Source organism: Podospora pseudoanserina, chromosome 5 (genome assembly GCF_035222485.1).
Source record: "Podospora pseudoanserina strain CBS 124.78 chromosome 5, whole genome shotgun sequence".
Lineage (NCBI taxonomy): Eukaryota > Fungi > Ascomycota > Sordariomycetes > Sordariales > Podosporaceae > Podospora > Podospora pseudoanserina.
Genome location: NC_085924.1, coordinates 1,949,328 through 1,976,977, shown reverse-complemented (window position 1 = coordinate 1,976,977; position 27,650 = coordinate 1,949,328). Strand labels below are relative to the sequence as shown.

The 27,650-nt window shown below is 53.1% G+C and overlaps 11 protein-coding genes across 11 annotated transcripts; 7 read left to right on the top strand and 4 right to left on the bottom strand.

Annotated features, from left to right (window-relative positions):
* Positions 1-206: 206 nt before the first annotated feature.
* QC764_504980 (uncharacterized protein) lies at positions 207-4,238 on the bottom strand. Its single transcript, XM_062947755.1, has 2 exons — positions 1,688-4,238; positions 207-1,628 (listed from the first exon to the last, which is right to left on the bottom strand). The coding sequence occupies exons 1-2, from the start codon at positions 3,222-3,224 to the stop codon at positions 1,369-1,371; spliced, it is 1,797 nt and encodes a 598-aa protein (XP_062798995.1). The 5' UTR covers positions 3,225-4,238; the 3' UTR covers positions 207-1,368.
* Positions 4,239-5,915: 1,677 nt separating this feature from the next.
* Positions 5,916-6,768, top strand: QC764_0079010 (uncharacterized protein; the record flags this gene model as incomplete). The annotated part of the gene is made up of 3 exons (XM_062940764.1): positions 5,916-6,020; positions 6,083-6,198; positions 6,334-6,768. The coding sequence occupies exons 1-3, from the start codon at positions 5,954-5,956 to the stop codon at positions 6,766-6,768; spliced, it is 618 nt and encodes a 205-aa protein (XP_062798994.1). The 5' UTR covers positions 5,916-5,953.
* Positions 6,769-7,379: 611 nt separating this feature from the next.
* On the top strand, positions 7,380-8,660 carry QC764_0079000 (uncharacterized protein; the record flags this gene model as incomplete). The annotated part of the gene is made up of 1 exon (XM_062940763.1): positions 7,380-8,660. One exon carries the CDS (start codon positions 7,380-7,382, stop codon positions 8,658-8,660), a length of 1,281 nt encoding a protein of 426 aa, XP_062798993.1.
* A 1,485-nt stretch (positions 8,661-10,145) lies between these two features.
* Positions 10,146-13,331, bottom strand: ERG9 (bifunctional farnesyl-diphosphate farnesyltransferase/squalene synthase). The gene is made up of 5 exons (XM_062947754.1): positions 12,627-13,331; positions 11,968-12,571; positions 10,844-11,903; positions 10,629-10,781; positions 10,146-10,530 (listed from the first exon to the last, which is right to left on the bottom strand). Exons 2-5 carry the CDS (start codon positions 12,033-12,035, stop codon positions 10,405-10,407), a joined length of 1,407 nt encoding a protein of 468 aa, XP_062798992.1. The 5' UTR covers positions 12,036-12,571; positions 12,627-13,331; the 3' UTR covers positions 10,146-10,404.
* A 149-nt stretch (positions 13,332-13,480) lies between these two features.
* On the top strand, positions 13,481-14,452 carry QC764_504950 (uncharacterized protein; the record flags this gene model as incomplete). Its single annotated transcript, XM_062947753.1, has 2 exons — positions 13,481-13,933; positions 14,003-14,452. The coding sequence occupies 2 exons, from the start codon at positions 13,481-13,483 to the stop codon at positions 14,450-14,452; spliced, it is 903 nt and encodes a 300-aa protein (XP_062798991.1).
* Positions 14,453-14,913: 461 nt separating this feature from the next.
* Positions 14,914-17,085, top strand: CAJ1 (DnaJ-like protein). The gene is made up of 3 exons (XM_062947752.1): positions 14,914-15,353; positions 15,413-16,707; positions 16,769-17,085. Exons 1-3 carry the CDS (start codon positions 15,248-15,250, stop codon positions 16,982-16,984), a joined length of 1,617 nt encoding a protein of 538 aa, XP_062798990.1. The 5' UTR covers positions 14,914-15,247; the 3' UTR covers positions 16,985-17,085.
* A 435-nt stretch (positions 17,086-17,520) lies between these two features.
* GPI14 (GPI mannosyltransferase 1) lies at positions 17,521-19,476 on the bottom strand. Its single transcript, XM_062947751.1, has 2 exons — positions 18,194-19,476; positions 17,521-18,126 (listed from the first exon to the last, which is right to left on the bottom strand). Exons 1-2 carry the CDS (start codon positions 19,000-19,002, stop codon positions 17,604-17,606), a joined length of 1,332 nt encoding a protein of 443 aa, XP_062798989.1. The 5' UTR covers positions 19,003-19,476; the 3' UTR covers positions 17,521-17,603.
* QC764_504920 (uncharacterized protein) lies at positions 19,356-20,772 on the top strand. Its single transcript, XM_062947750.1, has 3 exons — positions 19,356-19,664; positions 19,719-19,736; positions 19,795-20,772. Exons 1-3 carry the CDS (start codon positions 19,360-19,362, stop codon positions 20,486-20,488), a joined length of 1,017 nt encoding a protein of 338 aa, XP_062798988.1. The 5' UTR covers positions 19,356-19,359; the 3' UTR covers positions 20,489-20,772.
* Positions 20,773-21,112: 340 nt separating this feature from the next.
* On the top strand, positions 21,113-22,572 carry EFB1 (Translation elongation factor 1 beta). The gene is made up of 3 exons (XM_062947749.1): positions 21,113-21,360; positions 21,649-22,037; positions 22,101-22,572. The coding sequence occupies exons 1-3, from the start codon at positions 21,281-21,283 to the stop codon at positions 22,328-22,330; spliced, it is 699 nt and encodes a 232-aa protein (XP_062798987.1). The 5' UTR covers positions 21,113-21,280; the 3' UTR covers positions 22,331-22,572.
* Positions 22,573-22,715: 143 nt separating this feature from the next.
* Positions 22,716-25,753, bottom strand: QC764_504900 (uncharacterized protein). The gene is made up of 3 exons (XM_062947748.1): positions 24,212-25,753; positions 23,539-24,142; positions 22,716-23,478 (listed from the first exon to the last, which is right to left on the bottom strand). The coding sequence occupies exons 1-3, from the start codon at positions 24,989-24,991 to the stop codon at positions 22,964-22,966; spliced, it is 1,899 nt and encodes a 632-aa protein (XP_062798986.1). The 5' UTR covers positions 24,992-25,753; the 3' UTR covers positions 22,716-22,963.
* A 265-nt stretch (positions 25,754-26,018) lies between these two features.
* Positions 26,019-27,263, top strand: QC764_504890 (uncharacterized protein; the record flags this gene model as incomplete). Its single annotated transcript, XM_062947747.1, has 1 exon — positions 26,019-27,263. The coding sequence occupies one exon, from the start codon at positions 26,019-26,021 to the stop codon at positions 27,261-27,263; it is 1,245 nt and encodes a 414-aa protein (XP_062798985.1).
* Between the last annotated feature and the right edge of the window lie 387 nt (positions 27,264-27,650).

Genomic DNA, 27,650 nt, shown 5'->3' with positions numbered 1-27,650 from the left:
AGCTCTGTATTTATGAGTCCTAGATAGGATTCTGAGCCCAGTGAGCAACAAAATAAGAGCCTCTCCTGCAGACTCATTGCATCTTGTTGTTGGTCTTGTAGCCATTTCATTTCGCAGGCTATTGACAAAGAAGCTAGCAACGAAGAAGCACGAAAAGTCAGCACATTTGTCGGGATAGAAAGCCTTTTGAAGTAGGAGGTTGATACCTAGGTCGCAAGGAATGGTTGACATGTCCGTCTTCATTGATCCTCACGATGCATCTAACATAGTCCAGAAGCGTCTCGAACGGGCTTAGAGGTGTGTGCAATACAGACAAGAGGCATACCTACTACTTTCTTACCCCTTAATATCACAGCCTCCATTTCTCCATTTCCGACACACGACACCCACGGCATTCTACCCTAAAAAGAAGACCAACATAAACTTCATGGTATCAGACATATCAGCTCTCTATTCCGCTCATCCCCGCTTCACTGGCAAACATTTTCCCAAACAGCCCACAAGTCGGTACTAACGCGAGTTCTAAGTTCCCCTTTCATCCCTTCCCTCACCCCCCTCTGCCCAGCGAACGCGAATGACCTACGACGCCAACCACCGCCGCCACCACCACTACATAATGAGACAACGCTTTCTGTGTCCAAGCTCACCATCCATACCATAGGTAATCCTTCAGCCCCAGAGTTCCTTCTCAATAAAAAAAACCAAGCCAGCCAACCAGCCAGCACCCCTTGACCCCCACTCCTCACAGGCAGGAGTCCAAGCCTGGGAATACAAACACAACAAAGCCAGAAAACCCATTCCATCCTCCCTTAGTGTTTTGATGAGCAACGGGCAAAATCCTTCATGTAACGATGATAGGGAAGAATGATGGTAATGACCTTGTCCCTCCTCGGAACATCGACGTAAAAGAGGACAAAGCAAAACAAAAGAAACAAAAATGAAAACACCATTATAACGCCCCCCCTCACAATTTCCAGCGGTAAAACCTCCCTTCTATGCTTGAGCATTTCCCAATGTTGTACACCAGGACCCACAAAATGATAAGAGAAAAAAACAAGAACGCTGCCGCCACACCGGTAACCATAGAAGGTGAGTGCTAGGCTACTCCTACTTACAACAGAGACAGACCTGCAAAGATAGTGCTCAGGCCTTAGCAAACATCAAAGAGGCCCTGCGAGAAACTGCTCACATGTCGAGCAATGGTCTATAGGTGTTCAAGGACAATAAATAGGCCTCGAGAAATACAAGAGACCGGTCCGATCTCGACAAACACGTCCACGTTCATGTTTCAAGACCTCACGAGGCCTCTTGACCACCAATCAGCACCTCGACCATCCCTTGGGACCCGCATCCTCCCCCGAGTTACTCCTACGGCATCGCGATCCCAACACTCAGCATCGCGTAGTTTTCCAGCTTCAAAGACAGACTCTTGGAGCGAGGGAAATCCGGACTGATGGTCATCCGGCCGTCCTTGTTGTAACCCACCTCTCCAAACGACTCGGACAGTTCCTCAAACTGAACCGACGGTCTTGAGATATTGAGCTCGGCGACGATCTCATCGCTCCACACGCCCGAACACCACCCTTTGTCGAGCAAAAAGTAAGGATTCAAAGGTGGGACAGGGGAATCTGGCAACAGAACATTAGCTGAGAGGAGCATACAAGATCGAGTACAGAATTGCCCTTACCTAGGTCCACGTAGCGAATCCGGAGGTACTCAATCGACTGTAACTTCCCCAGTGCTCGAATACCAGCAAGCACCAGCTGCTCAAAGGCCTTGATGAAGTTCATGTCTGTGATTCCCGACCCCGATTCGTTCCAATGGGCCACCTTCCGACAGCAGTTCTTGACAGTTAGATCGATCCGCTTTAGGCGTGATAGCCTCGTGTCGTGACACTTGAGAACAAGATCGTTGAAGAATTGCTGGCAAACTCTCCCCGTGTACGATATTTGCTCCAGGTAGGGAGAAGCGGCCGCGTCGGCCAGCCTGGAGCAAAAGTGCACCTTGCTCGACACCTTGAGAAAGTACGATGGGAAAGACATTTCTCGTCGATAGTCACCCTCCAGACAGAGAACCAGCTTTTCTAATTTTATGGGCTTGGAGAAGATGTCGGCCATGGTGAGGTAGCTCTTGGATTTCGGTTTGCTGTAGGAGCCCTGCCACTCCTTCAGATTAGGCAGGGCGGACGTGATGGTCTCAAAGTCGTCCTGCCCCCGGATCAAGTTCCATTGTCCCTTGCAAATAAGGGTGTGGACCGAGTTCACCCTGGGCATCGTGCGTGGGCAAGACAGATCCTCCCCGATCCAATGCCTCACTTTCGGTGCTTTGCGCCGTTCACCACCTTCGAGCGTCATGATGCACACATCTGGGAAGGTGTTGGCGACGAAATAAAAGGCTTCTTCCAGAGAGCAGTTGTCCATGGGTAAGACATAAGACGCCGTTGTCAAGCCATCCGGCGTAACTGTGGGAAGGGTGTTTGCCGTCCCCAGAGCCAGAGGTCCATATTTTGGCCGGAATACCGGAAACCAGATCTCCACATGCTTGATATATGATCGTAAATGTGGATGAGCAGCAAAGTACTCGAACGATCCTCTCAAAGAATCGATGGTCGCCTTGAGCTTGATATGCCGATAGAGCCTGTCTTGGATCAACACCCTCCAAGTCCGGCTCACTCGTGATAGCTCAGAAAGCTCCTTCCTTCTTGGATGCCGCAAAGCAGTCCCCCACCGCGTGATTGAGCTCTTGGATGATGTAGATACCCGGTAACCAAATAGATGATCCAAGATGCATTCGTGGATCTCGGCAGGAAGATCTGAGAGGTTGAGCCCGGCGTTCTCGTTGTCGGTTTGCACCGATGGGATGTCAGAAACGCTGGGTTCGTCGGGATCCATCGAGGCTTCTGAAGGACACCTCAGGCAGCGCAAATCTGTACTTCGTGGCTCGGGTTGTGGGAACGGCGTGCTACTTGGGCGTGTTGGAGGGATGAAGTCTTGCATTCGTACCTGATCCAGCGGCGGGCTTGATGGACCGGGTGATACCGGATTCGAGGTGGTTGTCATGATGGAAGCCAGCTCAACCGTTGCCTTGTTCTCGTCTTCCTCCTCGTCCTCGGCTTGGTGAATGATTGATTGTGCCCTTTCAGCCCTGGGCAGGCGCGTGTCGATGCTGAGAGGGTCGACATCGCGACCGTCGTCGATGAGCATGGGACTCGTGGGAAATTCCATTCTCCTCGATGTCGTATTCGCCCGCGGGAATCAGTCGTGGGCTATCGGTAACACGTCTCAGTTGTCGTCGGATGATGATGCGACAACCATGGCACAGCAGTACACGAGGCTCTGGTTCCGACTAGGCTGGCGACGAATCGACCCAGAACCACACGAAGTCGAAGAGGGACGCAAGGCCGACCACGGGAAACTATCTACTCGTCGAGAAAACCGGGCGGTGGTGGGTGGATGTGGTGTCTGTCGTTCGGGGTCAAATCGAACGGAAACGGACAGGACAGGACAGACCTGGACGGTAGGTCTGTTGTGGGTGGTGGATGGCGGATGGCGCAGACTCGAGAGCCGCAATAGCGCAGACGGACAACTCGTTGACTGCGACTTGGACCAGCGGGCCCGGATCGATGGCCGAGCTTGATTTTACGAAACTTTGTTCTTGTTTTATCTGCACAGCGCACTGCCTGCTGCGGTGGGTAGGTAGGGCACCGACTGGAGTCGGGTCTGGCTTATACTGGTCGCGTGGACGGACGGGCGCGGGGTTAGGTTCCTGTACACTTGGGCGCTGGATTGGCCGACTTTGCCCTTGCTAGATCGCAAAGTTAATGATGTGCGTAAGCCTCAGACGGAGAGTGCAGACGGAAGAGCGTTGGTGTTGGATTGGTGTGTTGCTGTTGTTGCTCGCTGTGTTGTTGTGGTGATGTGCAAGTCTCGATAAGACCCAAGCTGGGATTTGCGAGTTGTTGGGTCACAGATTGCAGTGTGTTCCAGCCCACCGAAGGCGCAGTCAGTCAACGGACGGACGTCTTGTCTTGGGCGGTTCACTCCGCCAGGTGGTACCTAGCAAGCCCGGGGAATAAAACTAACTGGCACTCCCTTGGATATGAGGTGAGGGATGACGAAGGCTCCCAAAACATGAAAAAGGGCAGTTTGGACATTCCTGGACGGCTTTTCTTTCTTCTTTTCTCCAGGGACCACTACTTCGTACAGACACCTGTCTGTCGCATGAGACACGGATGAAGCCCCAATCCAATTCGCAACCTGCGCATTGCCCGGGCACAGCCGCTTGAGAGCCACTCAATTGAACGGTTCCCTCCTCAAGGGAAAGAGGGTGCCGATTACCTACTGGCTGGTTGATCTATTTCTAGTCTCTTTCTTATTCCTCAGGTCGTCATGCTTCATGTTCATGCTGAGTGACGCGACAAACCCCACTACGCACTACGCAGATAACCTCATCAGATCGGGCCATGTCATGAGATAATCATCTTGACGAGAAAGGAGAGAAATAGTGGCAGCCGTGGCAAACCCAGATAATCTGCGGAGGAAGATCCGGCCACCTGAGAATGTTGGTTTACGTGAGGTGTGAACAGTCCCACTCACACACGCAGTTACATCATAGTGGCTTTCGTTGCCTTGTTTGTTTACTGTACTGCCCTCTGTGCCCTCGGTCTCACCCCATTCCCAGATATTTTGCTGGTCTTATGGTAAGGCTGCATCCATCTCCACATCGACTCCGTTCCGAAGTTCTGGAAGACAGTTAGTTTGCGGGGTCAGGTGGGTGGTGCAGGTCGAATGAGGCCGGCCGGATTTCGCCCCCGAATGGCCGGTATTCCTCTTGTTATCGGCCCACAATTCTCGGCCTTGGGCGCCCGGACATCGGGCCCACTCCGCGCTAACCGACGGCAGGCGAACCGGGGGATTTGCTCACCAGGACAGCCCGAGGCCATTACTCGGCTCTTGCTTCCATGCGGTCGAAACTGTCCTCTGCTCAACCGAGGTCGTACGTAGCACCGGTACTGTTAATATCGAGGTTCATGCTGCGGCCGCCAGGTTTGTATATACTCGACTGCTCGCCCAGGGCATGTTTATGCGCAAGCGTAAAGCCAAGGCATGAAACGGCGATCGGATGGTCTATATCGAGAGTTGTTAGTTGCCATCACGGTGCACTACTCCGTAGACTGGACTGGGTGGGCTGTGCTTGGTTTGAGAACCACAGAATCCAAGCTCTGGTACATTATGGAGATGTTTTGTTTCTTCTCTGACTGATGTGGTAGATATCCAGAACCGCTTATCTATTCATGGCAGTTGGATGAGCACGGAGGGTCGGCGGCAACAGAAATTCCAAATGGAGAGAGAAGTGTCGAAATCTCTGAGCTGGATGCTATGGTAGCAGAGGACCGAAACACGCGCTGTGGAGATTTCACAGAACGGACCTTGGTGTTTCAGCATCCAAACGGGCGGCTGCACTGCACTAACAAGTCCACAAATCCGCAAATCCACACCATTTCTCGCCTGCACCTGCCTCAGAACGCGGCAGGCTGACCCCTTCCCCAGATAATTTCGTACGATACGGGTCCCTGCAACGGCGCCAACGGCCCCCTTGGCATTGACATGTCATATCCATGTTTCCTCTGTTACGCTGCCTGCTACTTGTTGATGCTTGGTGTCTCTCGCCAGACAGCCCCAGGACGGTAAAAGTTGTTTGGAGCGCATCCTCCTGAATGCCATCCTTTATAGTGTAGAATGTTCCCAGCGAGCGGGGTCCACCATTAGCGCGCTTCACCAAATGCGCCACCCCCGCGCAGAGGGTCTGCACAGCGCGGCTCCCTTTCTTTTTGGGTGACGGAGGATGGTGGCCTTGTTGCTTGTTGCTCCTGCCGCCGACGTCTGTTTTCGTCAACCGCTGGCAACAACTTCCATTGGGCAGGTCAATGGGTTGATCCGGAGACCCCCATCCAATGCCGTGTGGATTCCAAAGACCTCATCGGAGCCAGCGATCCATCACCTCCAAAACAGGTCAAACAGGTTTGCCTCATCCGAAAGTGACAGCGAGATCTCGGACTTTAACTGTTCAGATTCAAGAGCAGGTTTGCAGTTAATTGTTGCCAAGCATCAGGCCGGACGAGACCCAGCCCAGAGCCGCATTCCCATGGACGCGGCAGAGGTCGATTGGGCAGAGACATTTCCGCAACGGAATTGCAGGGTACGAGTTGTCGGTTCCTCGTGTCCAATGGCGGCACCTGGAGCCTCGATCAAGTCGCAACCATCACACATTCTCTTTCCACCAATGCCGTGTTTGCAAGACCCATGGTTCTTTTGCTTCCCACGCTTCCCGCAGGCTCACGACAGCCACAACAACCACCCTCGTGGCGGGAGATCAAAGAAGATCTGTTATGCGCCGGAATTATTCTCGTTCAACTTTGCCAACCGCATCACCAACAACGGACGGCAAATCCTGTGGCATGCGTTTGCCTTTCGAATCCGCCTGGAGCTGATGCTGGAGCCAAAGAGACCACTTGAGCCAGACCCGGTTCAGCCGGCGCCCGACGTTTGCGAGGTCGGCAAGTCGGCCATTCCTCCGTCCATCCCAGCTCATCCCAGTTTTGCCCAAGTCTCCCCAGACCGTCGTGTGTTCCTGGCCGCCAGAGATGGCAGCCACAGCGGCCACGGGAATCCGATCATGGGGGCCAATCTAGCATGCCACCTGAGCTCTGTATTGGGCGAACCGCAGCATCCCTTGCCAGGTTCGAGATCACGAGTAGTTCTCGTCTAACATCTGTCGAAACTTCAGGGCTCTGTCCAAAGTCGTTCAGAATCGCGGAGGATTTGCCATCTTGGCACGCCTGGGGATCTGCCGTTTGACTTGGCGTCCAGGGGAGCCAGGGGAGTCAGGGGAGACGTCCCATGTAAGTACCCCGGTAACCCCCTGGCCTGCTTTGTACCACGCTCCCCTGAAGGTTGCACCCAGCACCCAAACAGCGTCGTTGCTTTCTGCAAAAGGGGTTCAAGATGGGCCGGCAACTTTCATGCGCTCTTCTCAGTTAAATAGCAGTTGATCTGCTTCTCTCTCGTGGGCTTCTCTCTTTTGTTGTTATCCCATCCGTCCTTGTCACTTGCTCTTTTCTTCCTTCCTTCCATTCCTTTTTCCGGGTCAGGCATCGTCAACGTTGCCTTCCACCCATTTGCTTTCTTCTCGTGCTGCGCATACCCTTTTTCTTCACTTCCCGACTATCCTTGATCAACTGCATCTAGCCGATCTCGTCTTTTCTACGTTGCTTCAAAACCAGTTTCAGCATCCAGTTACGTGGTCCCACCAACCGATCCATTCTTTTCCTCGAACTTCATCAACAACCTGTCTGAAACACCATCAGCAATACATCAACAATGGCTGGCCGATTTCTTGTTTCCTTGAGCGTTGCTCTGTCTGCCCTTGGGGTATCTGCTGCTCCTACCACCACCTTCACTAAGTCCGAGGGGTTCTATATCGGTGTGCCCATCGCCAACCCCGATGCCCAGAACCTCATCCCCCACAAGTTCATCGTGGTCTACAACAACACCTTCAGCGATGATGAGGTCTTTGCCCACGAGTCCAGCATTGCGAGCGTGATCGCCAAGCGCAACATTGGGAAGCGCAGCCCACTGACCAACAACATCCTTTCTACGACAGTCGAGACCTTCCAGATCGACCAGTGGAGAGCTATGGCTCTGGAGGCCGATGATGCCTTGATCAATGAGATCTATGCCGCCAAGGAGGTCAGCTACATCGAGCAGGATGCCGTCATCAAGCTCAATGTCCGCCAGCTTCAGTCTCGCGCCCCTACCGGCTTGGCCCGCCTCAGCCATGACGGTGCCAGACAGAATGGTTATTTCTTTGACAGTTCTGCTGGAGAGGGCATCACTGCTTACGTTGTGGACACTGGTATCCGTACCACCCACGAGGACTTGCAGGGGAGGGCCAGATTCGGCGCCTCCTTCATCCGAGGCGAAGATGAGACGGATCTCAACGGCCACGGCACCCACGTTGCTGGCACCATTGGAGGCTGGAAGTTTGGTGTCGCCAAGAAGACCCAGCTCGTTGCTGTCAAGGTCCTCGGTGCTGACGGTTCCGGTTCCAACTCTGGCGTGATTGCCGGTATGGACTTTGTTGCCCGTGATGCCACCCGCCGTGGTCTCCGTGGCAAGGCCGTCATGAACATGTCTCTCGGCGGCTCTTTCTCCCAGGCCGTCAACACCGCCATCAACCGTATCGAGGCTGCCGGTGTCGTTCCCGTTGTTGCCGCCGGTAACGAGAACCAGGACACTGCCCTCACCTCCCCTGGCTCTGCCGAGGCCGCCATCACTGTCGGTGCTATTGACCAGACCAACGACCGCCGCGCCTCCTTCTCCAACTTTGGTCCCCTCGTTGACATCTTCGCCCCCGGTGTCCGTGTCGAGTCCTGCGGCATCCGCAGCGACAGCGACACCGCCACCCTGAGCGGAACTTCCATGGCCTCCCCCCACGTTGCCGGTCTCGCCGCCTACATCATGGCTCTCGAGGGCATCACCGGTGTTCAGCAGGTGGCCGACCGCCTCAAGCAGCTCGCCGGCCAGACCAACTCCAGAGTCGTGGCCGCCAGCAACGTTGCTGGCACAACCGACCTCATCGCCAACAACGGCTTCAGATGAAGAACTGTCATGAAAAAAGTAATGAACTGATATATTTGCCATTTTAAGTTTTCTGTTTGGGAGGGATTGGCGAGAGAGAGAGAGAAAAGAGCGAGTTTTTTTCGCCTCTGTTTGCAATGCAATCTTTTTGAAATCTTTGCAGCAGGCACTGTACATACAATTCATTTTCTAGAGAGGGGTGGTTGGTTTACCGATGCGCCGAACTGTCTTGAGGAGGAAGAGACAAGCAAAACATCTTTGTACATATTAATCTACATATACACACACAGACACACAAACTTCTGAACTCCTGAGGCCATCGAGATAGACAAAACCATGGAAACTTTCCAAGGGGGGGGGGGAGCAATGAAAAATGACAATGGAATAAATAACACAAAAAAAAAACAAGATACAAGAAACCTTGTAGTACATACAAATGCGAGTGTTGAATGAAGTTGTCGGAGAACAAATCAGCCTGAGTCAGTTGTGACTCTCGGAAACAAACCGAGTGTTTCAGTTATCTTCTCTGCTGGACAGCCAGTCAAATTTCTGGGGGAATGGTGCAGCTGCGGGTTGTGTGCGGGTTGTGGACAAGGTTTCAGAGCACCCGACTGGTGGATGGGCGCCCTGTCGTTGCATGAAAAAAAAAGGGGAAATCTGACAAGAGATCAAACTTGGTGTAACTCGGTCACTCAACTCACTTGCCCGACCATGACTGAACAGACGGGCGGGGAGAGTACGGGAATAATGAGGTAGTAGAGGTTGATTTAGAAAGAAAAAAGTTGCACGTCAAGCTTGGGGCAAGAAAGGGCTTGAGCGTTGTGATGGGTGGTGTTTGATGGAACTACCTACCCACTGTGTTGGACGCTATTGCTGTGATGAAAAGATGCCAAGTTCCAATGTATTGTATTGAATGCTTGCTTGCTTGTACACAGGCACTAGGAAAATCTATTCGTCCACAAGACCGTGGTCGAGTAACAACCGTCAACTCAAATCCCACAGCCACTGCTGTAGGAATCAATGACAAGTGAATCCGTGGGCTTCAATCAGTGGATGACGCCCACGTGGGCACCCGTAGGACCGACCACGGCGGCCGTTTTATACAACCCGACACACACCACCACCACACCGCGCGGCCAAGTCTCAACATCGTGACACAGGCCCGGTGGCTTGGGACTCGACGCGTCTCTCTCTTCGCTTTACTCCCATTGTGTGTGCAACAATCGGGTCACAGGGCATGTGGAATCATATGGTATCGTCAAAACATGTCGCAATCCACCCTCATCAGGCTATTGACCAAGAAGCAAAGAGCCCAGATGAAAGCGTGCCCGGATACCAGGCTGCTTGCCCAGGGGTTGCTATCAGCACATCTTCGGCACAACCACAGTCATTGAAACCATCGTCCCCGAAGGAAACGAGGCGACTGAATTGTAATTTGACATCCGTGCTTGTTCTGACTTTGTGTTTTTCTTCGAGAAAGGTCACAAGTGAAAGCAAAGAGAAAAGTACACCGAAGGGATGTATTAGTATTAGTAGATTGCTCGGGTGGGTGCACCCATGGTGACAACGATTCCGCGAGAATACTGTTCATGTCCCATATAACCCTGGGTAGGTGGCCCTGTCCAACTAACCGATCGTTCATCATAAAGCGCAGTGTATCGAGGTATATCATTAAGTGTATGTAGCGAATATCAGCGCACGCTGTGAAGAGGGGAAAAAAGAGCGCGCCGTGGGGTCGAATTTGCTTGCTGGGCCAGGTCGCTTCTCACAGTTCCTCGTGAGCAACGCTGGTAACAGCAGCCACTGAGCTGGTAACAGTGCCGGCGATCTTTTGGTCGATGTTTTTGAAGACCTGGTCGAATCGGGCACCAAAGTACCATGCAATTCCAATCTGGACAAAATAGTTAGCTTTTTTTTTTTCGAGGTGGAAAAATGCGGGCTCCACCGCCGCGGGCCGGAATAATGTGGAGCCCCGAGAGGTAGACCCACCATCAGAACACCGATCAAGATGAATGTTGATAGCGCAGCAGCAATGAGATAAAAAGTCTCCAAGGCGTCCATCTTGGGATCTTCTTGCTTGAGCCCAGCCCTGACCTTGTTAGGGTCTTGCGTTGGGAAGATGGTCTCAATGAATTGCTCAATCTGGTTGCACCTGGTTAGCTTGTGCTACATGTTGAGCATGAGTTGTGTGCGATTGCACATACCTTTCCACATTGCGCGCTGATGGCAAGGAAGTTGGGATCCCTGGGGTCATTCTTCTTGTGTATCCTTCTCGCGTACTTCTTGAAAACATCGCAGACCACCCGCAGGTTTTGTGTCGACTCGATCATCAGTTGGCAGGCGTCTCCCTTGGTGATCTTGACGTTCCGTTCGAAGATGGCGGGGTTGCGGAAGACAAGATCCAGGGTAGCAATGGCCATGCTTTGGGGAATCGCCACGAAGTTGAAGACACTCTGGTCTCGGATACCAGCCATGTAGAAAAGACACTCCTCGGCATGCTTGAGAGCGTTGAGCACCATCTCAGAGCTGCACTGAAGGGCCTTCTCCCGGTTGGCCGGGGCAAAGAGGTCGTCCCAGTTGTCAACATACTTGGACCAGATTTCTCTGGGCCAGAATCGCCGCTTGTCGATCCAGTCCTCGTGTACGTCGCGAATGATGTTAACCTTTTGCAAGAACTGGCCCATGCTCTCAGTGAGATCCATGCGCACCAGAAGTTGTGGGTTGGCAAGGTTGCTTTCCACAAACAGGCGTGTCAAGCCCTCTCCCACCAGACCGGCAACATAATGGCAGTACAACTCGTATTCCTTGATGGTGCCCACACCAATGTTGTTGTGCTCAGCGTTGAGCGCGTAATCGGCCATGCCATTGCCCATCTTCTCGGTGATGTCCTTGATGATATCATAATATGGCTTCTTGACCTTCTTCAGCTCGAAGATAATGTCGTCGAAGTGGACGAGCAGCTCCCTGTCCTTCTCGTTGGGCCCGTTCTTGTCGAAAGTCCAGCCATCCTGCTCCATGATGTTGTGAAAATCGCGGAGGAGGGGCTCCTTCTCCTTGATGTCAAGGGTCATGTCGTCTTCGATGGTGTCGAGACCACGCAGGACGAGGTAGAAGAGGCATATCGGCATCAGGAGCTCGGGGTTGAGCTCTTGAATGACAGCTGAGAATGACCGTGACGTCAACTTGAGGAAGTGGAAGCATGATTTCTCGGTGGGCGTCTCCTTGGAGGCATCGCGTCTGTGGACAGGCTCATGCCATACTTTCCTGTAGCCGACTAGGTTAGAAACGAGGGGGGTAGAGCACGGGCAAGGTAAGGGGGGGCGCGTACCATTGAGCGATGGACCGAAGCTCATTAGGGTGGAGGAGGAAGTAAGCAATTTGCTGGGCGGCACCCATGCTGGGCTGTGGATTGTCGAGGGAGCTCGACGTCGGGATTAAATTCTTGAATAGAGGGAGTTGTGTCTGTGAGACACGGGCGGCTGTCGTTCGAAACGTGCAGAACACAGTGGTGTAGGTGGTGTCCGGCGCCTGGTGTAATATATACTGGTGGTTTGGGGGCCGTCTAGGTGTCGAATCTGGTGATGTTCCTGTTCTGGTGCAAGAGTGCGAAGTGCAGATGCAATATCACAATGTTGTCGACTTGTTGGATGCTACAGATGTGCTCGGGAAAGATCAGATGCAGACACGAGGGACATGGGGAGAATATGGAGAATGGAGACGGGGGTGAGAGGGTGTGTCGCTACTCCACAGGAAATTTGTCTTCAATTTCAACGCTTTTTGCTGGCTTCGCTCACACCCTTCAACCGGCAAAATAGGAAAAGTGGTCCGCCCATCCGCCACGGGCCGCGTTGCTATTGGTCAATCGAATTCAAGTGGCCAAAGCTCCTTCCCCGGACACCCACCCAGAAGGACGGTGTCCCGCTGGAATGGATGTGCTGGGCTGTGAGCGAAGACCCTTCCCGAAACAATGGGATAGATAGATTTTACCTAGGATAATTGTATGTATGTTAGAGTGCCATTTACCGGTTTCTATTATATTCCTCTTAGGAAGCCTCTATCATAGAAGATGGTATTGTTATTGTTGTTGTTGTTGTTGTTGAGCAATGTTGCCGTCCATGGCTGGTGGGTGCTACCTACGGTGAACGACAGCCAAGCTGTCAGCTTTCCAGCCCCTTTTCACCAGCATATCAGTCTCCATTTTTCAGGAACATTTACAATGTACCCAGGGTCCAGACTTTGGAGCCATGGTGAGAACTACTACAAAAACATATCCAGATTGCGAAGACCACTTATTCGTATCCTGCTCGCAGTCTTCGTCCCAATTGGGCGTTACGGAGTTGTGGATGCCGGGCCACCGACTTTCTGACAGACAGCCCCGGACGTCGTGTCTTTTGGACTGCAGAAGGAAGTGCTGACAAGCTGTCGTGGCCACGCCACACAAAAACACAAGACCTGCGTTAGCTTCCCTTTCTATCAGCGCTTCTGGTCACCACTGGTCACCTATATGGCAATTATTGGACATCCCACCCCTATTGCGGTGCAGGCATTGGGGGGCCGCCTGCCTCTCCCACCGTAACGGATGGATTCGTAACTGTCATTTTGAGACGACCACCTTCCTGCCCTTGCTTTCAGCCCTTCCATCCCTGGCGTGCCGATGCCCCAACTGAGCATGTCGTTCCTTTTTTACTTGTTGATCTCCCCCCTCGCTCATCTGTTGGTTCACTTGCCTATGCTCTTCCTCCTCAACAACTCTTTGTGATTTTCCGTTAGCATCAATTCCTGGTTGCCGCCAGTACTTACTCCCAGCCTATACACCTCGATATACACTCCAACCACACAAGATGGCCACCGACGGTTCCAATGGCGCCCAAAGCAACCGCTTCTTGATCTGGGGCGGCGAGGGTTGGGTGGCAGGACATCTCAAGACCCTTCTTGAGAAGGACGGCAAGGAGGTGCACATGACAACGATCCGAATGGAGAACCGCGAATCTGTTCTCGCCGAGCTCGACCGGGTCAAGCCCACTCATGTGCTGAACGCGGCTGGGTGCACTGGGCGGCCCAACGTGGACTGGTGCGAGGACAACCAAGAGGCTACCATCAGGTCCAATGTGATCGGCACCCTGAACCTCACCGACTGCTGCTTCCTCCGCGGCATTCACTGCACCGTATTTGCAACCGGCTGCATCTACCAGTACGATGAGGCACACCCCTGGGATGGCCCAGGTTTCCTCGAGACCGACCCGGCCAACTTTGCGGGGAGCTTCTACTCCATGACCAAGGCCCACGTTGAAGAGGCAAGTACTTTTACCGACGGAGTTTGTTCATGATAGTTGACCCTGACTAACACGCAACCACCCCACCAGGTCATGAAGCACTACAACAACTGCCTCATCCTTCGACTTCGGATGCCAGTGTCGGACGACTTGCACCCCCGCAACTTTGTCACCAAGATCGCCAAATACGAGCGTGTGGTGGACATCCCCAACAGCAACACGATTCTGAGCGACCTGCTGCCGGCTAGCATCCTGATGGCCGAGCACAAAGATCTGGGCATCTACAACTTTACGAACCCTGGTGCCATCTCCCACAACGAGGTGCTCACCCTGTTCCGCGACATTGTGCGCCCCTCGTTTAGCTGGAAGAACTTTAGCCTCGAGGAGCAAGCCAAGGTGATCAAGGCAGGCCGAAGCAACTGCAAGCTTGATACCACGAAATTGGTCAAAAAGCTGAAGGAGTATGGGTATGAGATTCCCGAGATTCACGAAGCCTACCGAAAGTGCTTTGAGCGCATGAAGGCTGCGGGTGTCCAGTAAGGCTGTGCGGGGCATCATTGATGATAAATTACCTAAGTAGCTCAACTTACTAGACTCGAGTCCGTACCCAACTTGTGTCCTGGGATACCATATTCTCTGTACTTTTGATATTGATGGCCTGGATACATGTGATGCCCCGCATCAAAATTGACGCCAAGGCCTCAGCGCATGCGTGTTGATAACGGCATGATGCCTGTATGTAAACATGGCTGTCGAGAGGCGGTCGGTGAAGTTGATGTCGGAAAGATGTCTAGAAATCACAATGGGACTGTTTGACGATATATGATACTGACTCCAGACTTGTCTTGTGTAGAGCAGCATATGACGACAATGATGCTGCCCCACCAAAGTTGGTGCTGTGCTCTCCCACAGCCCTCGGTTGCAGCGCGGCGATTTCCGCTACTGGGGTACGTAATTTGACTGGGCTGTGCTTGGCTCTGGAGATGGAAGGCGCGGGAACGTGCAATAAGAAATACTCTGACAAGAAGTACCGTACCTACAACAGTTGCCATAGTAGTTGGGCTTCAACCTGACATCCTCTAGATACTGCCCGGAGATATCTACCGACCACCTCTTTGTATCACAGCCCTCGAACCCAGCGTTTTTGCAGAAACCCAGGTACCCCCTGATCCACGTCATTTCCAAGATCCATCTTCTCTTCTTTTGCGCCTAGCCGTGATCTTTCCTTATCCGACTGGCAAAATCAACGCGCGCGCAAACCTACAACCGACCCTACCACGACGACATAGCCTATAAATCTCATCGTTCTCGTCTTTGCGCACTTCCGTCTCCGTCATGGTGGTAGACACGGCCTACTACGACACCCTTGGGGTCAAGCCGACGGCCACTGAGCTCGAAATCAAAAAGGCCTATCGCAAGCTCGCCATCGTCCACCATCCGGGTATGTCGTTGCCTCGACACTTGTATGCTTCTTTGACTAACATCTCTCCCCAAATACAGACAAGAACCCTAACGACCCCAACGCTCACGCCAAGTTTCAAGAAATCGGCGAAGCTTACCAAGTTCTATCTGACGAAGACCTCCGCAAGGCCTACAACAAATATGGCAAAGAATCAGCCCGCCCAACCGAGGGGTTCGTCGACCCAGCCGAGTTCTTCTCGAGCATCTTTGGCGGCGAGTCTTTTGTCGACTGGATTGGCGAGATCAGCCTTATGAAGGATTTGACCGCCACCATGGACATTACCATGTCTGCTGAGGAAGAGGAGGCTGCCGCCGCCGCTGCTGCTGAGGCCGAGGCTGCCGCTGCCGCCAAGGATGGCGAGTTCCCTGGTACAGCGGACGCTCTGAAGGAGAGCCTCAAGACATCGGGTGGAGAGTCATCGTCCGCTGTACCGCCTGAAAAGCCACCAGTTCCTGCCGTGATTGTGGAGGAGGAGGCCCCCACCAAGAAGGCCAAGGAGGCCGGATATAACACCTACAATCCCTCCGCGACGGAGGAGGTACCATCCCCGTACACCAAGTCTTCTTCGCCGGGCCCTGGGTCAGGAGCGTCCACTCCGAAGCCCGGCGGCCGCACCCAAATCCCTATCCGGCCTGCGCTTATGGATCGGCCGTCGGATGAGGTGTCTCAGCAGACGGACGAAGGTGACAAGAAGGGGAAGAAGTCCAAGGCAGGCTTGTCCAAGGAGCAGAGAGAGCAGCTTGCGGCGCTGGACAAAGAGCGCCAGCGGATTCGCCAGGAACGCGTTGACACCCTGGCCCGCAAGCTCCTCGATCGTATTTCGGTGTGGACAGAGACGGACCACGGCAAGGACGTCACTCGCGCGTTTCAGGAGAAGACAAGGCTGGAGGTGGAGGAGCTCAAGATGGAGTCGTTCGGCATCGATATCCTGCACGCCATTGGCGCGACTTACTTCAGCAAAGGCACCACCCTTCTACGGAGCCAGAAGTTCTTTGGCATGGGCGGGTTCATCAGCCGTATGAAGGACAAGGGCACGCTAGTCAAGGACACATGGAACACGATCAGCAGCGCTATTGACGCCCAGCAAACGATGGAGGAGATGGCCAGGTTGGAGCAGCAGGGAGGGGAGGAGTGGACGGATGAGAAGAAGATCGAGTATGAGCGCAGGGTGACGGGGAAGATCTTGACGGCGGCCTGGAGGGGAAGCAAGTTTGAGATTCAGAGCGTGCTTCGGGATGTTTGCGATGCTGTTTTGAACGACAAGAAGGTGCCACACGGGAAGAGGCTTGAAAGGGCGCAGGCGCTGGTGTACATTGGTGAAATTTGCCTGGCGGTACGTATCTTCTCTCTGCTATCTGACCGTGATCTCTCTGAAACTAACACACTGGTTACAGGCCAAGCGCAGCCCTGAGGAGGAAGGCGACTACATGGCATTCGAGCAGCTTGTTGCCGAGGCGGCCATGAAGAAGGAGAAGGAGTCGAAGAAGAAGGGCAAGGATAAGAAGAAGGACGAAGAGGACAAGAAGGCCGCCAAGCCTGGAGACAAGGCCTGGGAGGAGGCCGCTGCTTCAGCAGCCAACAGCGCGCCCAACGTCCCCAGTTCATCATGATGGGGACCGAGAGGCTTAATGATTTGGTTTAGTGCCTGAATGCTGATGTTGTGATTTGCGGTAAAAGCTAGACGAGACAGATACTACCTTTTTATTCATATACCCGTGGGAGGACGAGGCGAGGAGGAGGAGGAGGAGGAGGAGGAGGAGGAGGAGGAGGAGGAGGAGGAGGAGGAGGAGGAAGCGAAGCGAGAAGGAGATGTAGAGAAGACGATGACTCTGGAGCACACACGCACACGCAACTCAGTTACACCTACCTTTGTTACTGCCTCTCACGTACCTACATTGTCCTGATAGAATCAGACCGCGGGCTCCGAGATTTTTTTCTCCCCGGGAGGGTGTCGGAATTACCAAGAGCATGGTTGCATGTCGAATGTAGTTTTGGATATGTCCATTATCAATATATTTAATGATTCAGGTGGTCATCTATGTTTTTTGACTATACTGGGCAGATACCTGACCTCCTCCACCTTTCAACATCCAGATTTATATACTTTTAAAAATACAACCCCTACCCACTATATTTACACAACAAGCTCCTCATTTCCATACCAACCACCTTCCACCTTTTCCCACACAAAACCCCCTTTCTACCACAAACCCGTCTTCTTCACTGCTTTTACCTCATATCCCCAATAATCACCCCCAAAATCCAACAATTCACCCCAAAAAACGCCAAGCTCGCCAGCCACAAGCCCGGCAAATAGGTGCTATTCCCCAAAAACTCCAGCTCAAACCCCTGCTGCAGCCACGCACCCTGCGCCACCACCCACAGCACCAGCGCCGCGAGCCCGAACTTTTTATTCTTCACAAAGCTCGACTGGGGGAGGTACAGGGGGAGTAGGACCATATACCACAAAAAATACTGGCTCGTGCAGACCTTGTTGAAGGTGACAAAGGCGAACGTCTGGGCGAGCATGGAGGTGGGGAGGGATTTTTTGGCAGTGACGAGCGGGATGAAGACTGTTGAGAGGAGGAGTTGGGGGAGGAAGGCTAGTTTTTCGATGCGGAAGGAAGATGATGAAGAAAGGGGGAGTGAGGAGGAGAGGTAGAGTTGGGTGTTGTAGGGGGAGAAGTTGTGGCGGTGGTCGAGGCGGGTTACGTGGTGGAGGTAGGTTTCTTGGAGGAAGGGGGTGCCGTAGCTGGGAGGGGGGGGGGAGGTTAGTTGGAGGTTGGGGAGAAAAGGGAGGGGAGGGGGGGAGGGCTTACATGAGGTACATTGCTATGTTGAGGGTTGAGAAGGTGGTTAGGCTGATGAGGGCGAGTTGGAGGCGGGGTGGGGTGATGAAGTTGAGGATTTTGGCGGTGAGGAAGGGTGGTTTGGATGATAGACTGGTGGGTTTGGTCTTGTTGGGGGACATTCTTTCGTTGTCCATCCACCAGACGATGGCGGGGGCGTAGATAAAGGGGTAGATTTTGAAATGTACGCTGAAGCCGAGCAATAGACCGGCCAAGGTGACACGTCTTTCCAACACGGCCCATAGTAGTGCCATGACTAGCACTCCGAGAAGACCTTCAGAGCTTCCTCTTGTGCTGATGGTGGCTACCATTGGGTTGAGAAGCCAGATGGTGGCGAATTTGCGGGCTCGAGGGGCATCCATGGATTTGGCGAGCACCTTTTCTAGAAGCCATCCTGCTACCAAGTCTGATATGGCAAAGAGAACCTTGCCAAAGCTGAAGAATGCAACGTCTAGGATCCGGTTTCCGGTAACATGGGCTGTTGGGAGAAGAAGCCAGGCCAGGACTGGAGTGTAGCGGTAGGTCTCTCGCTCATAGGGGCTCTGCCCTTGGGAGACGAAGCGTGCGGCATCGGTGAAGACGAGATAGTCGATGTCGGTGTATTTGACGGGGGAGTTTGCGTCCTGCCAAAGGCCATAAAGGAGAAACACCAGACGAAATATTGCGGCGGATAGGTAAAGGGGGAGTGGGCGGTCGAAAAAGGTCGTTACCAAGGAAGAAGCACCTGAGGATGATGTTGCTGGTGGCTCTGGTTGGCCCGTGCCTGATGGCTTCGTCATGTCTTCCTGTCTTGCCTGGCTGATCAATTTTCAAGTCGATTGTGTGTCGATAACCATTTGCCTTTTGGAATTGTTTTCAATCTTCCCTTCTCGGTCAAGCTCAGCAACACAGTAACGACGTGTCAACCCGATACAACTTGGTGATCTGCTCAGCTTTCCCACACAGAGTTCCGACCGCCTTTATACCCTTTTACTTCATCAAGAGATATAAGCTTGTTAGAAATCGCTTTGGCCACGATGCGGAGAAATATTGTCGATTTATGTATGAAATTGTCGTCCTTCACCCTTCATGTCTGGGTGAATCTCACCCCTGTTGAGATGAGATGAGCCTAACAATTTCGGTGTAGAGCCACGCCCATGGAGTGTCCCCATAGCACCAAACCAATCACCACGACGTCAAAAATGGAAGGCGTTCAAGAGCGACAACAAATTGCACCTCTTGTACCAACCAACAAAAAATACGTCAAAATGTCCGGGTTCAAGCGTGACTGGAATGGCAATGCCAAGAAGAGGGATGGACCAAAGCCGCCTGCCAAAAAGGCTGTGCAGAATCAGTTCACACCCATGTTTGAGACTCTCAGAGATGAGCTTGACCAGCACCATGACCGCCGGGAGCGCATTATCAAGGCTTCAAGAGATATCACGGCTTTGAGCAAGAAAATGTGAGCTTGCATGTGCCTTGGCTCGAATTGACCCTTCACTAACCACCGTGACAGAATATTTGCCTTGCAGAGGTATGGGGTGGATCTAAATCCTAAGAAAATATCTTGAAATGCTCATATCATTATTCAGAATCCGGAAAATCGACGAGGAATTGCCAAAAAACATCCAGGCCGAGATTGACACACGGCTCGCCGATATCTCCAAGCTTCTGGCCACCATTGCCCCTGAGATCCAGGGCATCAATCGCTACCGATATGCTCGATCCCTGATGTGTCTGGAAGAGCTTGTGGAGGCGCTTACTTTCTTGCATTATCTCAAGACACAGACCCTCATCACCCCCGAGCAGCTAACACCGATCATGGAGGACTTGGTCCAGAAGGGGATCACACCATCAGAGGATGTAGCCATGACGGATGCAAGCGAGCCAACTGCTGCGGCCCCAGAGCAACCCCAGGAGAAGGAGACACCGAAAGTTAGCCTCACCCAAGATGACTACCTCTACGGCGTGTTTGATCTTACGGGTGAGATGATGCGTTTTGCCACTACGTCAACAGCACTGACAGGCACAATGGCTGGGGGCGGAGCTGGGGGTGACGAACAGCCTCGAACCATTGTCGAGGATATGCATGAGCTGGGTAGCTTTTTTGAGATGCTTCCCGTTGGGCAAGGCAACAGGTTCCAGTGGGAGAAGAAGCTGGAGGTCACACGGCAGTCTGTTCAAAAGGTTGAACGTCTGGGTTACGACAGGACCATCAGGGGTAGCGAACGTCCCAAGGGGTGGATTCCGGATTTGAGTGGTGGTGATCAAGCCGAGGAGGAATAAGTTGTACCTTTCAGAACATGTCAGAACTATGCTGAGTTTCTCAGATAGAATTATGGTCTGTCTTGTGAGAGACAATGGTTGTATCCTAACCCTACAGCCCGGAGCTTGTCAACAGTATTTTCTTGCTGGGACATGTGGGACAACAGTCCCCTGAATCAGTCATCTAGGGAGAAGACTTTCATTCTAAGCTACCAAGGGTCTAGGAAAGAGAATACCGGTAAAATAGTTGACTAAGAATACCCAAATCCTCGGGGCGTTAATGTGTATGTCATGTTCATGGTGATGCTTGAGTCATCCGGAAACCCACATGTGTTTGGCAGGATGAGTGAGAACTCCAGGCTGGCTCTAGGCCGTCTTCAAGGGTCGCATTACCCCAATCCTTACTTCTACCTGGATCGAGTGAGCAGAGTCAAGTACCATGACATCGAGGCTCCAGGACAGATTATTCCTGTCTCCAGCTTTCAACAAAACCCTTCATGGTGTTTCGCGATCTGGACCTGTCCATCCCAGAGATGAGATGAAACGCGGAGCCAACCAGGGTCCTCGGTCCAGAGCAGTTAAAGTGGAGCGTCGGGCAGCGACCCTTTCTGCCTCAGGCCATCAAAATCAGGGACGAGGGGGGTGGGCGAAAGTGGGCTGCTCAGTGCGGGGTTCCGGGACTCAGCGAAATCTATTAAATTCAAAAGATTTTCCAACCCCGCCATCCTCGCCCTCCTTGCTGCCACCTCGACAACTTCCTCATCCACACCTCTAAACAAAACGACGTCGCAAAGACTTCACAACATCATCAAAATGGGCTTCACCGATCTCCTCTCCGATGCCGGTCTCACCGTGCTCAACAACTGGCTCCTTACCCGCTCTTACGTTACCGGGTATGTGTTGATTTCCCCCCTCCCTGACAGTCATACACCATTTTTTCCTCTCTTTTCATGATGATCACCGGGGTCCGTGTTTCTTAGCAGAATTAAGACCTCTGCAAATGATTACACATCCAGCAAATTATTGTGACTCTGATTTCCCTTATCCTTTTCACCCCGCAGCGCGCAGTTCAGTTTTCGGCTCTGAGTTGCGCTTTGTGTCCTCTTGTTCACTGCCAATTCTAAGCGCGCAAGAGAAAAGCAAAAGAGACGTTGTGAACTAACAAAGGCGCTTCTCCAAAGGTACTCTGCCTCCCAGGCCGATGTTGTCGTCTTCAAGGCCCTGAGCTCCGCTCCCGATGCCGCCAAGTACCCCAACGCTGCCCGTTGGTACAAGCACATCGCCTCCTACGAGGAGGAGTTCACCACCCTCCCCGGTGATGCCAGCCAGCCCTACACCGTCTACGGCCCCGACGTCGCCGAGGTGACCCTCAATCCCGCCAAGGCCCCCGCCGCCGCCGCCGAGGAGGAGGAGGATGAGGATGTCGACCTCTTCGGTTCCGACGACGAGGAGGAGGACGCCGAGGCTGCCCGCATCCGTGAGGAGCGCCTCGCCGAGTACCGCAAGAAGAAGGAGGGCAAGGCCAAGCCCGCCGCCAAGTCCGTCGTCACCATGGACGTCAAGCCTTGGGGTATGTTGCAATTTTCAATGATTTACTTTTTCTGGCATTCCTGCTAACACTGCTTCTCCACAGATGATGAGACCGACATGGTTGCCCTCGAGGAGGGTGTCCGTGCCATCGAGAAGGACGGCCTCGTCTGGGGTGCTTCCAAGCTCGTCGCCGTCGGCTTCGGTATCAAGAAGCTCCAGATCAACCTTGTCGTCGAGGACGAGAAGGTCTCTCTTGATGATCTCCAGGAGCAGATCGCCGAGCTCGAGGACTACGTTCAGTCTTCCGACATTGTTGCCATGCAGAAGCTTTAAACGTCTTGTCATGTGATGTGTTGAGATAAAATAGTTGGTGGTCATCTTGAAAACAAAAACCATGACCTCTCATCAAATGCTACGAACAATGTAATGAGTAACGAAAGGAGCGTCTTTTTCGGAAAATTTTATAGCGTGTGTTGCATCTTGATAATATGCGCAACAAAACCAACAAAGTCAAATCTTGCTCTTTTTTGGGGGCAGCGACGTTAGAGAAGACCAAAAAGTCAGATGCTGGATCATATTATGCCTTTGTTCCTGAGTGTGAAGCCTTGTATCGACATGGGCGTAAAGACATGCTGCAGCATGTACCTATTCCATAATCTACGGTCTCAAGGGTTAAAACAAAGCAGTACACAGGCTCATTCCGTCTATAGATATCAGGTATGTAATGCTTGCTTTCCTGTCCCTTTGATGCCTCTTCTCCTGTCCCTCTCTGCCTTTGTCTCCTCTCTTCGTGCATCACAAGCAAACCTCCTCTCATTTTAGCCTCCCAACGTCAGAAACCTCCCCAACTAGTTATCAAACATTCCTTCATCCCCCCCCTCCTTCCAACATCCAATTTCATTCACGTTGTTCATACGGTATCATAATCCTTCAACCTCTTCTCTTCTTGTCGCTATCGTTCCCCTTTCATCCCAACTTCACACCCCAAACCCCCCTCCCGGCGCTGACACCCAACCAATCCCCATACTCCCCCCCAGCCAAGTGCGGCACCCACCCCAGATTGCCCACCTCGTACTCGCACTGCCAAGCAGCAACCGGACTCCTGACATTATCAGTGCTTGCAGCAGCCTGAGCGCCCGTTGGCGGGGCAGCCCCGTTGGTGGAGATTGTGGCCGCGTTGGACGTGTTGTTGTTGTTCAGCAGGTCCCAGATCAACACCTGGCAGTCGTCACCTCCCGAGGCCAAGGTTCCTCTCCTCAGAGGGGACCACTCGACGCAGTTGAGCGCGCCGCCGTGGCCGCGGAGCTCGAGGAGGGCCTGGCCAGGCTGGCGCACGTCGAGGATGCGTATTACGTTGCTGTCTTGGGCAAAGGTGGCGAGGAGGTGCTGGTCGTGGGGGGAGGTGGCCAGTCGGAGGAGGGGAGGAGGGTGGGACATTGTTTGCTGGGCAAGTGTGGGGGAGATGCGACCTCCGTTAGCGTCTAGAACAAATATATTAGTTTACGGGTAAAAATAAGAAGGAAATGGGGGAAAAGGTATACCTCTTTCTTCCTTTCCGGTTGGCTCGTAAATAATGGTGCTGTGCTCCAGACTCCTCAGATCAAACATTCTCACGCTGCCGTCCTGACCACAGCTCACAAAGACGTCCACACTGTTGGCGCAAAAACGGACGTCGTAGACTTCCTTGTCGTGGGCGATTAACTGAGTTTTGGCCGTGAGGGATGGAATATCCCAGATGGTGCAGGTAGTGTCGATGCTGGACGTGATAATTAAGCTGGGGGTCACGGTGTTCCAGTCGAGCGAGGTCAGGGGTGCTGTGTGGTCGGGTGTCTTGGAGTTGGAGAGCAAAGCCAATGGGGTGAGTTTCGTAATCGGCATGTCACGGCCGTTTCTTGACGTTATCGAGGAGCCAGGAGTCTGAACTTGAGGATCGGAAGGAAGAGACCAAAGGCGGAGGTGGTCACCGGATGTGGCCAAAAGATCGGTTGACTGTTTTTGTGACGATGGAGGCTCCCACAGGAGACGTGTGACGGGATAGGAGTGAGTCGCTTCGGCGATTCTAGTAAAGTCCATTGTATACCTCGACCCGGCGGGCGAGTAGACGTCGGACGGTGTGGGAGACACTTGAGCGTCGAGAATTTGAATCTACCACCGGAAGTGAACCAGTTAGAGAAGACATTTCCAAGCAGCGACATATCGCTCGCATGTACTTACGTAGTTGTGCCCATCTTCCAAATAACTCCCAATAGCTACTTTCCCAGCACTGTTTCCCTGGGGAGCCCATTTGCACCAGTCGAACGCATAGAGAGCCCATGGGGCCATGTAGTTGCTGGTACGTGACTGAGTGTTTGCATGCTCGTAGGAGGTGGTCCCGGGGATGCCATCGGAAAGACTCGAGTCAGCGCGGGGCCGTATGTCAGCGAGACCAAGGGGCGCATTGGAGGGGATGCGCTGGGAGCCCGAGGACTGGCTGTATTTTGAATCGGTTGGCGACATGTACTGCGAAGAGCTCCCGGCACCGCCAGGAGTGTTGGGAGCGTAGGCAGAGTAGCCGGACCCGCCCTCGTAGGGAGCGGCGGGGCTGGATCGCGGGTAATTATGCGACAGGTTCATCGAGTTGGGTTTTGTTGGTGTTTGATGAGGCTGATAGTCTGGTGGCTGCTGTTGCTGCATGGTAGGCAGGACCGGAGCGGTATTTGACGAGATGATAGGAGGTCTGGTTTGCAGCCCGCCCGGCTGTAGCACGTTGGGCACTACACCGGCGCTTTGGTGGTGATGCTGCTGAGGATTTGGGGACTGCTCGAGCTTGATATGGGGAGGAACGCCGGGCCCAGAGGAATATTGGCGGGTGGGAAGCTGCTGCTGCTGCTGTTGAAGGGGATGTTGGCCTTGTTGGGCCATGCTGGATGACGAGGGTAGGTGGAGTTCGTCGTGTTGCGACGAGTAGGCGTCTGTTCGCCGCGACGGCTGCTGGTATTGCTGCTGTTGGTTCATGGTCTCGGACACTCTCAAAATTCTGCGCGCAGCACACAGGAGGTTCGGTGCTGGGTCCGAGCTTGGTTGATCGAAGGGTCGACTCGAATCAAGCAGCGGCGGGAGGCGGGGGATGATTGGAGTACTTGTTTGGGGGAGCGGGGTGGTTCGTAGTTCGAGATGCGCCAGAGCGATGCGATGTCCGCCCACCGTGGCTCCGTCTTGCGACCGGAATGCAAGACCGGTGTCAGTGTCGCGTCTTCAGCGCGAGATGTGGCTGTTTGGGCCCAAGAGCCCAGGATTGGCTTGCGGTAGAAGATCGCAGGACTTGTGCTATGCTGAAGAGGGGATTTCCCAAACCGGGCGACCAAATGTGATGTTTCGGTTTGGCAGCAATCGTGCACCCAATCCAGCCGCCGACGGGGCTACTACCTTGGCCGCCAAGTTGCGAATCGCCAGCCGCCTACTGAGCACTGACCAGGTGTCTGCGGCTGGTCTCTGACACGTTGGATTGATCTAGGGCGTCACTTGTTGACTCAAATCTAACGACCTACGGGTACCTGAATGGTGGTCAATATCAAAGCCACACAGCGAGACACATACACAGCGGATGGCTTCTGGGGTGATGTGCATCTCCTGCCTGAACCGTTGCTTCTACCCAAGGGTAGCCCCGCGGCCTTTTTGGAGGTTGGTGGACCGGCTGCTCCGCTAACAACAAGCTGGATTATAGGTAGCTTCCTTTCAGGCCCCTCACAGCATCAGCGGAAGCTTCAATCGTCAGAGCAGAGGGAGTTGGAGAAACAAACCCGGCGGGAGAACAACTGCAGACCTCACGTGTTCCCGCTACCTGTTACCTTACCCAACCAGACCAGCCGAGCGGGTATCTGCAGCGCTGAGGACGAACCGCGGTTATCATTGTGCACCAGTGACCCATCTCAACGTCCCGCTAAACAACGTCCCGTCACCTGTATTATACTCTCAACATCTGCCACCAGACACATCTTGAATCTATCACCAATTTCCACACAACCAGTCATAGCTATTCACCATGCCTCGAGACGAACTACCCTCGTTGCTATTGCTTCCATTTCCTCCCGACCCCTTAAGTCGCTCGTTGTTAAACACGGCATATCGACCATCCATCACTGCTGCACTCTCAAGGCTAAAGCGACCAAATGGCGCCTCTAAACTCACCGTAGCTGTCGAATGCCCAATATTGCACGGCCAGTTCTTGCGGTCCAAGACCCTGTCATGGACCGAAGCCCAGGCTTTGGTAGCCGGCATCTACACCATCATCTCCGTCGTCTCTGCTCAGCTTGGCATCGGCACCGAAATTGACGGCGGGCCAAACTCAGTCGATGCCACAGTCGTTTTGATTGACCACAACCGCAACAAGCGCTTCACTGAAGACTTCCGCCCTGCCATTGAGACCAACAACACCACCGTGATTGACCTCGCAACCTTTGCCTCGGCCTATCACCCATGGAACTACATCTTCCACGTCCGAAGCGAGGTTGGGCTTCAGTTTTATCAGACCTATCTCAAGCTCGCTGAGGGGAGGCAAACATTGCTGCAGGAGCAGTTGATTCCTGTCGAAGGGGGCATCACTATGAATGTTGTCCCTCAAGGAAATATACCACGCCCAACACCTGCTCGGACGCCGGGGGTCCCTGTCGTCTGCCTCGGTGGAACCTTTGACTATCTACACCCAGGTCACAAGCTTCTCCTCACCGCCGCTGCGCTGTTGTTGAAAGTCCCAAGAAAAGATGACGCCAATATGCAACCTTGCACCTACATCATCGGCATCACAGGCGATGAGCTTTTGAAAAACAAAAAGTATGCCGAGTTCGTCCAGTCTTGGGAAACCAGAGCGAGGAATGTGATTTTGTTTCTGTCCCGGATTCTCGAGCTCTCGGAAAGAGGATGGAAAGACACTCAGCAACCGCAACGAGTGGAGGAAAGGGACGGCGATGTCAAGGCTTGGTTTAGGGATGGGACAATTCTTGTTCACTGTGTCAGGATTCAAGATCCTTTTGGGCCGACGATCACGGTGGAGAATGTTGATGCGTTGGTTGTGTCTGGGGAGACGAGGTCAGGAGGCAAGGCAGTGAATGATAAGAGGGCTGAACAGGGGTGGAAGACGTTGGAGGTGTTTGAGGTGGATGTGCTGGATGCGGAGGATGTGTTGGAGGAGAAAGAGAGTACCAAAACAGAAGACAATTTCTCGGCGAAGATCAGCAGTTCGGCGATACGGCAGCAGAGAGCGTTGGCGAGGCCGGGGACCAAGATATGAAGTGTATGCGAGCAGCTGGCGAGATCATGATGGAAATGATAACGGTTTGATTTTCGTTTTCGTATACCAGCCATCCGGATTTGTTGATTGCTATTGTTTGTTCACATGCTTGCCTACGTTGGCTTGGGTTTGATTCTCGTCTTTCCTCTTTTGAATCGTTAGCTTGAACATTGGTGTCACATACCCGCCAGCCATCGGTTCTAGACTGCTTATAAATATCTACAAGAAACTATGGACGTTACTAGATGGTCTGTGCCACCGCCACTGTCTCGGTTTTGTAGTTCGGACTTTGGACTACAGAAGCTGGTGAATATTACACGTTTCTGCACGTGTGGCCAGACATATGTACACAATTTACTTCTCTAGATTTCTTTTACAATTCAAAAT